Source organism: Hippocampus comes, unplaced genomic scaffold (assembly GCF_001891065.2).
Source record: "Hippocampus comes isolate QL1 unplaced genomic scaffold, H_comes_QL1_v1.1 scaffold57, whole genome shotgun sequence".
Lineage (NCBI taxonomy): Eukaryota > Metazoa > Chordata > Actinopteri > Syngnathiformes > Syngnathidae > Hippocampus > Hippocampus comes.
The window spans coordinates 533724-547281 of NW_017805039.1; the positions used below are offsets into that span (position 1 = coordinate 533724).

Here is a 13558-nt window from a genome sequence, read left to right on the forward strand (position 1 = left end):
AAAAAATGTCATCCAAAAAAAAAAGATCTCCAGGTGAGAAGTTCCACTTGCATCAATCCACACAATAGAAACTGACACTTTGAACCAACAAGATGTGGTGGGAAGTAACCAAGTACATATACTTAGTTACTGTACTGAAGTAGAACTTCCATTAAACACTAAATTGTCCCGAGGTGTGATTGTGAGCGTGGATAGTTGTACGACAATGTATATACCCTCCAATTGATTGGCAACCGGTTCAGGGTGTCCCTCGCATACTGCCCGAAGACAGCTGGGATAGGCTCCAGCACCCCCCCCCACGCGACCCTCGTGAGCCGTAAGCCGATTGGAAAATGGATGAATGGGTGGACATTATTGAGGCCCCATAGTGACGAAAATACATACGAACAAGAAAGATGAGAACAATTTTACAAGATTTAATTTATTAACTATCATACAGTTCACATAAGGCCTTCATCTTCAAACACTATTTGCTCAGTCAGACAAATTTCATGGATTGCTCTTGGTGCGGTACTATAAGCCATTTCGCTTCAAGCATTTGTTCTGTCCTTGGACTTGATGTATATTTTCAAACAGGGAGAGTCTTTCATCCCTCTCCCATGGTGTGTGTTTTAAATCATGCATTAAGTGGCCTTGAACCCTTCACAAAAAAAAAAAAAAAAAAAAAATTGTACAAACGGACTTTCAATCACCGAAACACACACTAGAAATGTTTCCTACCACTTCACTGGTGTCCTCCCCCCAGCCTACAAACGTTGACAGTGACTCTTTGCCCACTGAATAGCAACGAGTAGCCACGGTTGTGTTTACAGTATATTTCATGATGGACCCGGTAGGAGGAACAATGTTTAAAATGAATCCATTGTGGTACTTACTAAGTGCCAGTCAAAGATGCTCAGAAAAAAAAAAACAACAAAAAAAAAAAACGGTCAACCCTGTGATTAACACACTTTTTCCCGTAGGAAGCACAGAGCTTTGTCTGGTAAATTTTAAGGGTTAAAAAAAAAACAACATTCAGAACTTCACCAACACTGGATGATATGCTAAAGTACTTCATGTGTGGCGTCGCCATTCACAGATTCTTTTTACGATATTGTCCAAGCGGGATTTGCGGTAAATGTGGAAACTGGAGGGAATATTAGACATAAGCATCTTGTGTGCTGATCAAATATGGCTGCTTTTCTTAACTTGACCCACATTAATCAAATCCCACTTCCTGAAAAATCCCTTCAACTCAACCGACAGCTAGAAAGAGGACAAATCTAAAACTATATTCCGCGAGGCCGGGATGAGTGAGGAACAGGAGTCGCTCCGGGATCATGGAACCAATGAAAGTTTTTACATTAGGGGATCTCGTTTGCACTAGAATGCCAGACTCAACCACTAAACAAGCAAAATGGACAATTCAAATGTAACGCTACACTATCGAAAAGTGCTTCAGGTACGTATGCGGATATAAAAGAAAAACAAACAAACCAAAAAAACATTTCATGTAAACAAAGTTTGATCTGCCAGAGCTCCTTTCTGTAGAGGCAATGGGTATGGCTGAGCTGTCAAAATTAAAAACACACAATTTGTCCAAAAAAAAAAAAAAAACATTAAAGTGCATCCCTGGATGTGTAAGCCCCACCCCTTCCGCCCACCCACCCCAATACCAATGAAATGAAACACCCCCAATGCCTCCACAAGAGGGCGCAAATTTCCACCCTAAAGGACCGAGAGGTTCAACAAATCCAGTGGCAGTACTTTCATGAGGAAGAAAAACAGATAAAAACACGGTGGCCACGAATGTCTTCCAGCTTTCATGATGTCCGATTCCAGGCAACCCTCAAAAACACCAGTGTGAGGTTGGGGGGGGCACACTCCCCCTCACTAATCGCTCCCCCCCACCCCCCTTCGCTATAATTTACCATGAAGTTCTTACGTTTGTATGTTGGCGGTGAGGTTCCAGGGCGCATCCCGGGCACACGAGGCTTCTGGCGTCTCACAGTGTCTCCTGTTCAGCAGGGGAGTGGTGGGGTTGGGGGTGAGGGTGGGCATGCTGGTGCAAGGGTGGGAGCAGGGACTGCAGAGGTGACTGGGGGGTGGTGGGAGGCGACTGCTGCTGCAGCGGGCTGAAATGCGCACCGCTGTGCGGAGGTGAGGAGCGGTAGCAGGAATAGGCCGAGCTCCCGCCGAGGGTGGTGGTGGGCGAGGCCGGGAGCCCTCCGAGCCCCGTGGGGGAGTCGATGAGCAGCTGGTTGTAGAAGAAGAATGCACACTGGTGGATGAAGATCTCGATGATTGTCTGGTAGGTGCGCGTGGCCGTCAGGGCGTCCATTGTGGTGAAGTCCGGTCGCATGAGTGTGGGCCAGAAGCAGATGGACAAGTTCTCGCTGGTCATCAGGTTCAGCCTGCTCAGCTGGCTCACCCTGACAAACACAGAGGTTGCACTCAGGCTATTTTCACACCGATGACTAGGTCGATATATTTTTTTTTTATTCATTCTACTAAACTAATAAATTTCTCAGGCGGAACTTACTTGTGTAAGTGGCTCACGACGTATTTGAAGGCATCGTAATTCTCCCTGGGGAACCTTCTCAGGATATCCTTCATGGTGTACAGCCGCTGCTCTCTGTCAGTGATTTCTGCATTCACATCCGACATGAAGGATTTAGAATTGCGTCATGCCATTTACAGCATTGATTGGTTTTCAAGAAGCCTCTTTGCCGCTAGCGTTGAAATCATCGGCGTCAACGCACGGGGAGATAAATGTTAAAAGCTGCCCCGCCCTCTGAGCTCCTACAGGAATCATGCTTTTATGTCGGAGTCAAGACCCCTCCCTGCCCAGCAGTGTTTGCTTACTGAAAGCATCCAGTAGGTCCACCTGCAGAGCACAAGGCACCAGGGGCTCAGGCAGCTCGGAGAAGAAGCTCTTTAGGGCTCCAGCCACAGTGTTTATGGAGAAATCTTTCTCCACCAGGTCTAATCCGTGGTCTGCACAATAGGAGCAGGTGTTACGGAGATGAGAATGAACAATAAGAGGCAATGGGTCAGTGAAGTGAACCATCACCTTGCTTGGGGTTAACTCACCCTGTTCAAACTGCCTTTGCATGCTTTCCATTTCAGATTTGTTCCCGCTTACGCGGTACAAACCTTCTGTGTTTAGACCTGAGCAAAGAAAGGGAAGGTGCACAAACAAAAATCTCTTCAATATTTATTAATGATAATCATTCTATTAAAAAAAATAAATAAAAATACTGTATAATAACCAGAAAAAAAATCTTTTCATACATTTCCTACACATATTTACCAACTAGGTCCAATATAGGGCACGCACACACCAACATAGTGCTAAACTACCTCTTTGCTTATGTCAATCATAACCGCTCTAGCATTGCACCTACTCGGAGTGTTTACATAATCGAGTGAGTGTATGTTAAAACTCATTCAGTACCAGCCAATTCTAGACCAAATCTGAAAAGACGTTTAAAAACGTCTTTGGGAGTGAATGAGTTAAGCAGTTAAAAAAAAAAGGTTCACCCACCTGTGGTCTCAATGAAGCGAACGCACTTCTCAATGAAGAGTGGAATAGGTCTATCCGGGGATACCACATTGACTAAAGGCACCCCGAAATAGTTGCTTTCAATGGGCTTGGGGATTGCCGGACGGGGCTTTGGTCTTGATTTCTGAGAGGAACAGAAAGAGGAACTTCCACATCAAAGAATACGGACAACATGAAACCGCTCATGTGATAAAACAGAATTAAAAGTAGGAGAAAGAGGTAATAATAATAATAATAATAATAATAGATTACATTTGCAAGCGCCTTTCATAGCACTCAAGGACACTGTACAACCAAGAGCAAATAATAAAACTACAGATAAAATTTAAAATAAAAGTAAAAAAGTAAAAAATAAAAATAAAAAGATTTAAGGTGGATAGGCAAGTCTGAATAGGTGGGTTTTGAGCTGGTAAATACACACCTTGGCCGTTCGTCGAAGACTCTTCAGAATATTCCTCTTCTTGGGGTCCTCGTTCTCCTCATTGACCAGACTTTCACCTTTCAATGTCCCGAAGTCATCTTCCTTGGACTTTGGCAGCGCTCCCATCTCGTCGTCGCTGCCTATGAAGCTGCTGCGGAAGCTGCTGAACTTACCGAGCCGCTTGGAACGGTCGCGGTACAGACGGGGTTTGACGCCCGCCGCGGAGAATTTCCTCCTTCGTTCCAGAGAGCTGCTGTCTGCTTCGCTGTCGGATCCATTGCCATTGGAGTGCATCCTATTGGAGTTGCGGATGGTGATGATCTTTCCTTGCGTGCTGTCATGTGGCACCGAGTAGATGATCTCGTCGTTGTTGGGGCGGGGCTTGCAAACAGCATCTATGGGTTCTGCGTAGTCTGAGGGGTCGTAGCCCACGTCGCCCCCAGGTACCCAGGTCACGGCAGACGGCAGCGAGCGCCGGTGACCGACGGTGTCCACGTATGGGTTTCGGCTGATCTTTCGAAAATCGAACGTGACGCCTGGTTTAACTCTTACATGCGGGGGCACCTTGTTGTTGAGTTTGCTCTCGAGGTCTCGAATGTCAGAGATAAGAGAGATGTCATTGGAGTCCAAGTCGTGCAAGTTGAAGCCCCCGTGGTGAGACGTCAGCGTGCCGTCGTAGTACGGTGGCGAAGGTTCAACATCGTCCTCTGAATCCAGGAACAGGGTGACGGGGCTGGGAGAACTGCAGCGCGGGGAGTACACGTTTTCATTTGTGCACGCCTCGGCAACATTGTCGTACATGTGTGTGGCTTCCACAATGTTGCGCTTCTCCACCACCTCCATGAGAAAGGGATGGAACATCTCGATCCTGTGCAGGCCTCCCACGACGCCCCCGGAACCGCAAACCACACTATTGAAACGGCCTTCGATCTCATGGGCGAGTTCCTCTCCTTGGATCTGCTGCTCCCGGGCGTAGTCGCTCTCCGCCAGCTCGGCCTGGCTATCCCCGACTGCCAACAGCTGCACCGGGATGATGTCCTGAACTTCGCACAAGAACGCACACAGCGTCTCCAGGGATGATTTTCGGGAAACCGAGTACACAGCAAAGTAGCCGTGCACCAGCCTGCTCTTCCGTAATGTGAAGGAAGCGTGATATGAGAGGACCGATAGCTCTATAGCGAGCTTATGTCCCGCAACGGTCTGCTCGAGCAAGACAGAAGTGCCGCTGTTTGACATGGGCCTGCAGTGGTGATGCATCAGGAAAGGGGACAGCAGCTGTTCAATGTCGTAGGAGTCGCCACACATTAAGCACATGACGATGCGAAGATCCGCCTCCGGGGCTGGCTGATGAGGAGACTCTCTCACACCCGGGGGCTCGGGGAGGAGTGGAGGCGAACTGCTACTGAAGGATGTGCTCCTCCGAATGTCCAGAAGGCCCCTGAGCACCTGATTGATTTGTGACTCGCTGACATTATGGCCATAGCCGACACCGGGAGAGGCGGGATCTAAGAAGCTACACTGAAGTCTCCTCGCAACTTGCTGTCCTTGCGTTATTAGGTTTAAGGCAGTTTCTCCACCGACATCCACGTATGAGCCGACGCCTCTTTTGGTGACTAAGAGCAGTGACGTCGGCAGCTGCGCTAGCTGGCTGTCCCTTCGACCTAGCGTGGATTCCCGAAGACGCTCCAGACTTTCGATCACGTACGACAGGGATTCTTTTGAATTATACAGACAGAGGCATCCGTGAGGGGTGAACGTCGGAGTGTGGAAAGAATTGACAGGAAGACGCACATTTCCCTCGATGGGCCGCAGCGTCAGCTCGTACATCTTCCCGTCCAACACGTACCAGTCATCGTTGGTGCAGAGAGCCCTAATCTCGTTGGCAAATTCTCTGGCGAGTCCATCCTTTCCCAGTATGACAAGATTGATTCGGTCGGCCTTTGTATCCCCGAAATGAGCCTTCACGTCAAAAAAGGGATAACAAGTCGGGAAACGGGAAGCCAGGAGTTGTTCGATCTTGGAGTCTCCGCAGTGGGGGCTGCTAGGGCAGGTCTCCTTCGTCGGATGATATACAAAGTGGATATGCTTCAATACCAGAGCGTCTCTTTCGGCTGGAAGCTTCTGTAGCGCCTTGAACCTCTGCTCTTCCACCAACACTTCCTGAATTGCCCCCATCTTCTCCTTACTTGGCTTGGCATCCACTTCAAGTTCATAAAACAGCTCAGAATACTCCAGTAACAGCTCCTGGAAGTCTTCTTTGGCCCGGTCAATGATCTCCTTTTGATGACGGTTGTAAAGGTCCAAGTACTCCGGTTCCTCAAGCCACTGGTAGAACTCTTCGTTCATGATGAAGCTGCGAGCCTCCTCCCAGGGTCTTCCGGGTGTGACAAAGGGAGAAGAAGCTAGCTTGTGTTTAAACTCGAGCCTCATCTCCGCACGTCTGCACTCGTTCCGTAAATGCTCCAGGTGGGCATTAAACAATTCCTCCGCTTCGTCCGTCTCCAGAAGGTCTGACGGGATCCGCTCGTCTTCCATATTGTCGATGTGAGATGTATCCTCCCAAGGAGAGTCCTCCAGAACAACGAACCAGTGGGCAAAGTGCTGCTTGGACTCGAGAACCTTCTGTACACCAGACCAACTGAGCTGATCTATTTCATCCAGGTCAGGCACCAAAGAACTAAGTGCAAGAGGAAGTGTGCTTAGGTAGATTTTACGGCGCCGCTCGATATGTTCCTGCTTCAGACGGTAAACATGCTGTTGGAATAGCTTCTTGCATTTCGCTGTTCCCTCCAAGAAAACATATTCTTTGTATTCTGGGGAGGTGTTCATGCGTCGACTGGTGTTCAGCCAGGTTTCATTATGATTCTTCACGATCCGGTTGATTAGCCATTCGTAGCGATCCTTGGCGGAAGCTATTTGCTGACTCTGGAGCTTCAGTGCTTCGAAATAGGGAATGATCTTGGGCTTGCCTCTGCTTTTATCAATAAGCTGAGCCAAAGTGAGGAAGGCAAGGTCCACGTTTATATTTGAACGCGCAGATGTCTCGACAACGGGTAGACTCTTTTTTGTGATCGCAAAGGTATGCGCGTCTTTGATATAGCGTTCAACTCCTTCGTCGCACTTTGTTAGGACTAACACGATAGGTTTCTTGGTCTTGCTGAGGTGACCGTAAAGGTTTGTGACAAATTTCAGCTGGTCATCAAAATTGCGGTTCATGCCCCGACTGACATCAACGCAGAGAAGGAAACCATCAACCTGCAGCTTGCCCTCGGGCATTTGTTTTTGCTCAAAGTCTTGCTCTAGGCCCAACTGATCCGTGCAGAAGTACATGAGCTTCTCTGCGGACGCCAGCTTGGTGGCAGCCGCTCGTTTAATATACGGCTGCATGGCGGTGCTACGATGTGGCTGAAACGTCTGGTCATCAATGAATTCCGTTTGCTCCACGATATGCATTCTGCATTCGGGCCCTTCCTCCAGAAGCCGCGAGACCTCCCCCCAAAATAGAAAGTGATCATTGTTAACCACTCGACCCCCAAAGTCACTGGTGCTCAACACGGATGTGTGGTCCAAGTAGAAGTCATCTGCGCTGGGCCTGACATACCTATTACAAAGGCAGGACTTTCCAACCCCACATTGTCCTTTTTCTTTCTCCGTACCCGACAAACCCACCACGATGAGGTTGTAAATGGGGGACCGGACATCTTGCTTTTTCGCCATCATAAGCTACCGACGATCATCCTGCCATAAACAGGCACTGTGTAAAAAAAGTTCGCTTGAAGGTTTGTCCATAAAGTTGGTGATGGGCTCAAATTTCAGTTCCTTCTGCAGGGCATCTATTTTGAATTCAAGAAGCAGTGCGGTGATATGTGAAGATGGTGCCTTCATTCATCCCCTTTGAAAGCCAGGTCCTGGAAGACAAAAGGAGGTGAGAATTTCAATACGGTAAAGATTTGAAATGATGAGGCAAAGATTAGATCCATAACGGGAGAAACTGTGTTCTGTAATATAGCATGGCTCTCTCAACCACTAAGGAAATACTTTGCAAACCCGACTAGACTGTCAGGAACTCAGACCACACAACAATGCCATCTAATACGAATTTAGAACATTTCTTTGTTCCAATTTTAGCAAACTTATAGATCCTCAATACCCTCTTACAGATGTCAAAGTTAGCAAAACATCAGCTATGGTCTCACAAGATTGGTAAATGCGAGGGACCATGAAGGGAGTGGTACTCTCGAAATAACACTATCTGATAATGCTGTAAACTATAAAATGACGGATAAATATTAGTCCCTGTCCAAAATTATTCATACGCTCTCTCACGAAATGCTTATCCAACGTTCAACATTCATTGTTGATGAGAACGCTAGTTTATCTTTGAAGTGACCAAAATCATGATCAATGGTTGCTTTTGCTCACAATTAAACAATCTAATTTATTTTTCGTTATTGCCTCTTTATTGTGTCATTTCAGTTAGAAAATACCCTGTCAAATAATAATTCACATATTTTATTCAGGGCGGCACGGTGGTCGACTTGTTAGCCAGTCGGCCTCGAAGTGCAGAGGTGCAGGGTTCGATTCCGGCTCCGGCCTTCCTGTGTGGAGTTTGCGTGTTCTTCCTGCGCCTGCGTGGGTTTTGTCCGGGTACTGCGGTTTCCTCCCACATTCCAAAAACATGCATGGTAGGTTAATAGAACACTCTAAACTGCCCCCAGGTGTGATTGTGAGTGTGAATGGTTGTTCATCTACTGTATGTGCCCTGCGATTGGCCGGCAACCAGTTCAGGGTGTACCCACGCCTACTGCCCGAAGACAGCTGGGATAGGCTCCAGCACACCCGCGACGCTTGTTGCGTTTGGCGGATTTGAAAATGCATGGATGGATATTTTATTCATTTTAACTGGAGACTGTATAGTGAACTAATTGATGCAATCAATGAGTGAATGGGTTATGGCTCTTACTACAATATGTAGAGAACTAGAGATTCTTCTTGCATTTTGATGGTACACAGATTGGCAATGTGACGCTAATCTCGTTATTTTGGTGGTCTACATACCAGTATTTTTGGTAGTCTCTCAATCCCCCCCCAAAAACATTAACTGAAAACGTAGCCAGCACATGAATAATTCTGAGCTTATCGCTTGCTTGTATATACTGTACAAATTAATCAACAGCTACATTTTTGGCCACACGTGACTTACTTATGGTTAATATTTGATTAAATGTAACGTGTTTGCCAAATGCTCTGCTGCATTACATGGAAAAATTACTTTTGACTTCCATTCGAGAGCCAAAGTGTAGAGCTGGTACTATAATTGGGGCTATGGGGCATATTATTGTTGATTGTACCTTGAGGGCACATCGATTGCTTCTGTACACATACTGTATCTCTGACAGTGATAAACAATATGAAGCTACAGGAGCCATTGCAGTAAATCAGAACCGGGCTGACATAACAAATACGGACAGAGAAGTAAATAAGCGGATACATTTAGCAGCCTCATGAGCAATTATTAGCAGTCCACATTCCCAACGGAACCCGGTTTGGCTCATCCAGATATGATCCGACTTCGAGGCATAAGATATCATTCGGTAACGTTACATATTGCTGTCGATCCTTTTTTTGCAAAGGATTGACATGAGTAGCCAGTCACAGAGGGGCTGCCCACCCCAGGCCTGCTTTCTTCTGCTGTCTACATAATGAGATTGCAGAAGCATTCACGAAATCTGGGCTAGTGTGTCTCCACGAGAACACACAGACGCCGTCTAAAAGGTGCTTTATTTGGCCAGCTGTCTGGTGTGCAACCCACGAACACTCGCCGGTGCACTAAAGCCATAAATAAGAAGAGGGCGTGCATACCATCGCATGTCTCCCTTTTTTTTTTCTTGCTGCATCTGTCAGGCCAGCGTGCCGCAGCCCAGCCTGATGTGCAACCGCATAAAGGCACACAAAACATCATACAACGTATTCGACCTACACTTTGTGCACGTGCCATTCATTGTGTGCATTAAATAGCGCTTAGTTACCCGTGCTTGCCTTCTCCTCTTCGGCATCACTTGCTCCCTCCGTTGTTGCAATTGAAAAACACTGGAAAGGCAATAAATATCCACACGCGCAAAATGAGAACCATCCGATGTTGTTTGAGCATACGTTTTTTTTTTTCTTCAGAAAAAAAATCCCGGTGTCCAAAAAAAAAAAGAATCGTACTAAGCCGTTCCTTTGCTGGCTTCACCACGTTGCTTCGTTTTCACTTCATTACTGTGTCCATTGTTGTGCACATTTAATGCTGGGCCGGTCGCACACGCCTTACACAAAACGGACCAGTCGGTTGCAATCGACCAGCCGTTTCGTCTCCGACAAAACATCCACGGGGCGATCGGAAGTGTTCACACGTCCCGCTTTTGGGAGCAGATCGCGTGGGTGAAAGTGCGATTTGAGGCAGCGTTCCGATAATGGCGGCGGCGGCGGCGGCAGCGGGGGCCCTCCTCCTTCACGGACCCAGTCCTTCTCTTTTCTTCGGAAGAGCGGAGCAATGGATGCAGCGGCGGCGGAGAGAGGGACTCACCCAGCGGCGCCCGCACACTACTGCAACACGGCTAGCGAGCAACTGGCGAGCTCACTCCAGGATTGCGGGCTGCGTCACTTCCAGGCGAGAAAGCAAAGCATCCCTTTTTTTCCAACAAGGTAGCTACACACCTAGCATCCTTTCACTCACACTATTTAAAGGTAAATAAGGTATTCTGTACATATACTTTTTTTTCATTGGTTACGCAATATATATATATATAGAGTACCAACGCCCCTTCTCAGTTTCAACATCACTTTAAAAATGTACCAGCCAAAATCGTTCCCCACGGATGTGATTTCAGTCACTAAATTTCTCTCCATGTATCATTTCATTTGTCGTGTGAGAGTATATAAAGAAATAAACGTTTTCCAATTTGGAACTCGGTAACTCACTTTCAAAGTTATGCGGTATTTTGTGAGCGGAATTGCTTTGCACATGTGTCGTACTCATGTTTATGACCACAGTAAACATATTTTCGACATGCGCTATATATTTTACTAGAGTAAAAAAAAAATGCAATTGTTTCAAAGGAAGTTGAAAGACGTTCAAGTCATGAGCAATTATACATTTCTGACACATGCACACGTTTCTTACATTTTTCTTCGTATTATTTACAGTACTTCTTTATAGATGCAAATATAAAATGCACGCATATGAAAAGTAAATCAATAAAATATGAATGCAATTACGTCGCATTTCTGATGTAGTCTGTAATCCTTGGTAGCTACACACTTGGCCTCTTGTACATTTATTTTTGTCATTCACACATGTGGAAATAGTAAATATAACCTAACCCCTGTCATTGTCACAGTTTGTTTAACACATAGTAATATATAGTTAAATATCTCGTAATTTTTTTTCATCTAGTATGCAAAGCATATACACTATATTAGTGCAGTTGCAATATTTGCAGAAATGTAACTGGCCTTTAAACTAATAAAATCTTAGTGTATGGCCCCAAAAGTTGAATTGCAGTTGAAAGTGAATTAAAACAAAAAGAAAGAAAACTTAGAATTACCAACCTAAATTTTCCACCATCATTACATTATTACGTTCAATTATTGTACTGCACTGTATGTAGTTATATTATGTACAGTATATACAGTACAGTGCATATACAGTGCACTCTAGAAAAGTCCACGAGAGGGCAGCATCAACGTTTTAATCCTCTCGATTTTTTTTTTGGGCCCTTTCAGAAGGATTTAACAATGAGCTGGGTGGTCATTGGTAGTTTAAGTGATTGATAATACTTCCACAAGGCAACGCCATTGGCCTTGACTTAATTAAATACCAGAGGAGTAGATGTTAAGATAAGTTTGCCTCAGCGATCATCAAGGCAAAACTTTTTATTCTTGTTGACTCCACTTTGCACAGTTACAACTTCAAACGGAGTCCTCCTGTGTTCTATCTATTATATCTCAGATACGATTGTCTAGTAATCAAGTGGCCTCTGTGTGTGTAACGGCGATATGGGGCAATGAGAGGCAGCAAAGGTCAATACGGGGTGAAAGTGACAACAGATGGGTGCTGACGGAGCGCAGCACAGATGGACAACAGGCTACCAGCGGCTTCTCCATCAGGGGCATAATACACAGTGGTGGAGACTCAATAATAGCTGCACCATGAAGTGTGTACGCTGCAACATGATAGGCTGAAAAAATAGACAGGAAGAAAGACAGGCCGGTAGACATGGATAGTTTGTGTGTGTGTGTGTGTGTGTGTGTGTGCCCGCACACAGGAAGTATTGTGCGTGTGGAGCTCAGTAGAGAGAGAGAGAGAGAGAGACCAAATAGATACAGAGAGGTAAGAATCCCTCCCATTTTTCCACCCCGCCCTAAAATTCATCCCACCGTGATATATTGCCTCGCTGAGTCATCCACCGTCTGCAGACTAAAATAAGACAAAAACCAGCAGGCTGACAGTTTGCAAGATGAATTGTTGTTTATGCTTGGAGTTCCTTCAGCAGTAGTTCACATGTTTGGAATTAGTTTTGGAGCTTGGATCCAATTATGTGAAAATCAAAGTCAGGTTTATTCGTGCTATCTTTTATTCATGGCAACATAACAACATTGTACAGTTGTTTGAGTTCAGACCAAAGTGTGTGCCGTGACAGTGGACAGCCCACCTTGGATCATGTAAAAGCTTAAGCAAAAGTGCCACTGGCTTTATATGAACATTGCTTGAAGTCATATTTCTGAAACAGGAGTTTGGGTTCGCTGATGGCAGGCCATGAAGGAAAATCTTGAACATCAGGAAAGAGCAAGGAAGGAAATCCCACTTACAGGAACTGCCTGACAGAAATAGGAGCACTGGCACATCTGGAAAACAACGGTGACAGATACACCTTTCAGATGTTGTCGATTTCTGTGACACCTTGCGGGATGTAGCATCCCGATGTATAGTCAGTGCCTGCATGTTTTGTACTTTTTGTACTTTTTATGTCTTTTTTTTTTTTTTTTTTTTTTTATGAAGGGATATAGTGAGTTTGGCATCTAATGATGGAAATACCGAGACACTGGTCCAAGCACACTCAAACCCCACGTCTACCGAGTCGGGATTCGATGATTTTTACCCGTCCCAGTACAGTATATCAAATTTTATGAGTTCACTCATGCAGTGTTTCAAACTTCGAATTGAGAGTCTTATTTTTCCTTCATGTTTTGGTCCAATTCTTTTGATGTTTTACGTGTTGTGCACATGTGATGCTTCACCGTTGCATCTTACGTCCGTGTACTAAAACGCGGTCGACTGCGAAAGGCGCAATTGTTCTGTCTCTGATCACTACGGAAGAATGTGAACATAACTTTGCAATATAATGTACCCGTGAGGCTAATTTACACGTTACATAATCTCCGATCCAGAATTGTTTCTCAGGAGACTGTTTGGCTTTGATAGGAAAGCAAAACAATACGGATCCTTTTTTTCTCCCCCGCGTGGCAAAGAAATGATTCTCTATTGTTTCATTGTATGAATTTGTTTTGAAATGGTCGCCTAATATGAAAATGAATAACAAGCATTTGAT

At 45.6% G+C, this 13558-nt stretch overlaps 1 protein-coding gene across 1 annotated transcript; it reads right to left on the reverse strand.

The window, feature by feature from the left end:
• Nucleotides 1-396: 396 nt before the first annotated feature.
• arhgap35b (Rho GTPase activating protein 35b) lies at nucleotides 397-10655 on the reverse strand. Its single transcript, XM_019864341.1, has 7 exons — nucleotides 9995-10655; nucleotides 3966-7873; nucleotides 3527-3668; nucleotides 3073-3150; nucleotides 2845-2976; nucleotides 2522-2627; nucleotides 397-2411 (listed from the first exon to the last, which is right to left on the reverse strand). Exons 2-7 carry the CDS (start codon nucleotides 7683-7685, stop codon nucleotides 1985-1987), a joined length of 4605 nt encoding a protein of 1534 aa, XP_019719900.1. The 5' UTR covers nucleotides 7686-7873; nucleotides 9995-10655; the 3' UTR covers nucleotides 397-1984.
• Between the last annotated feature and the right edge of the window lie 2903 nt (nucleotides 10656-13558).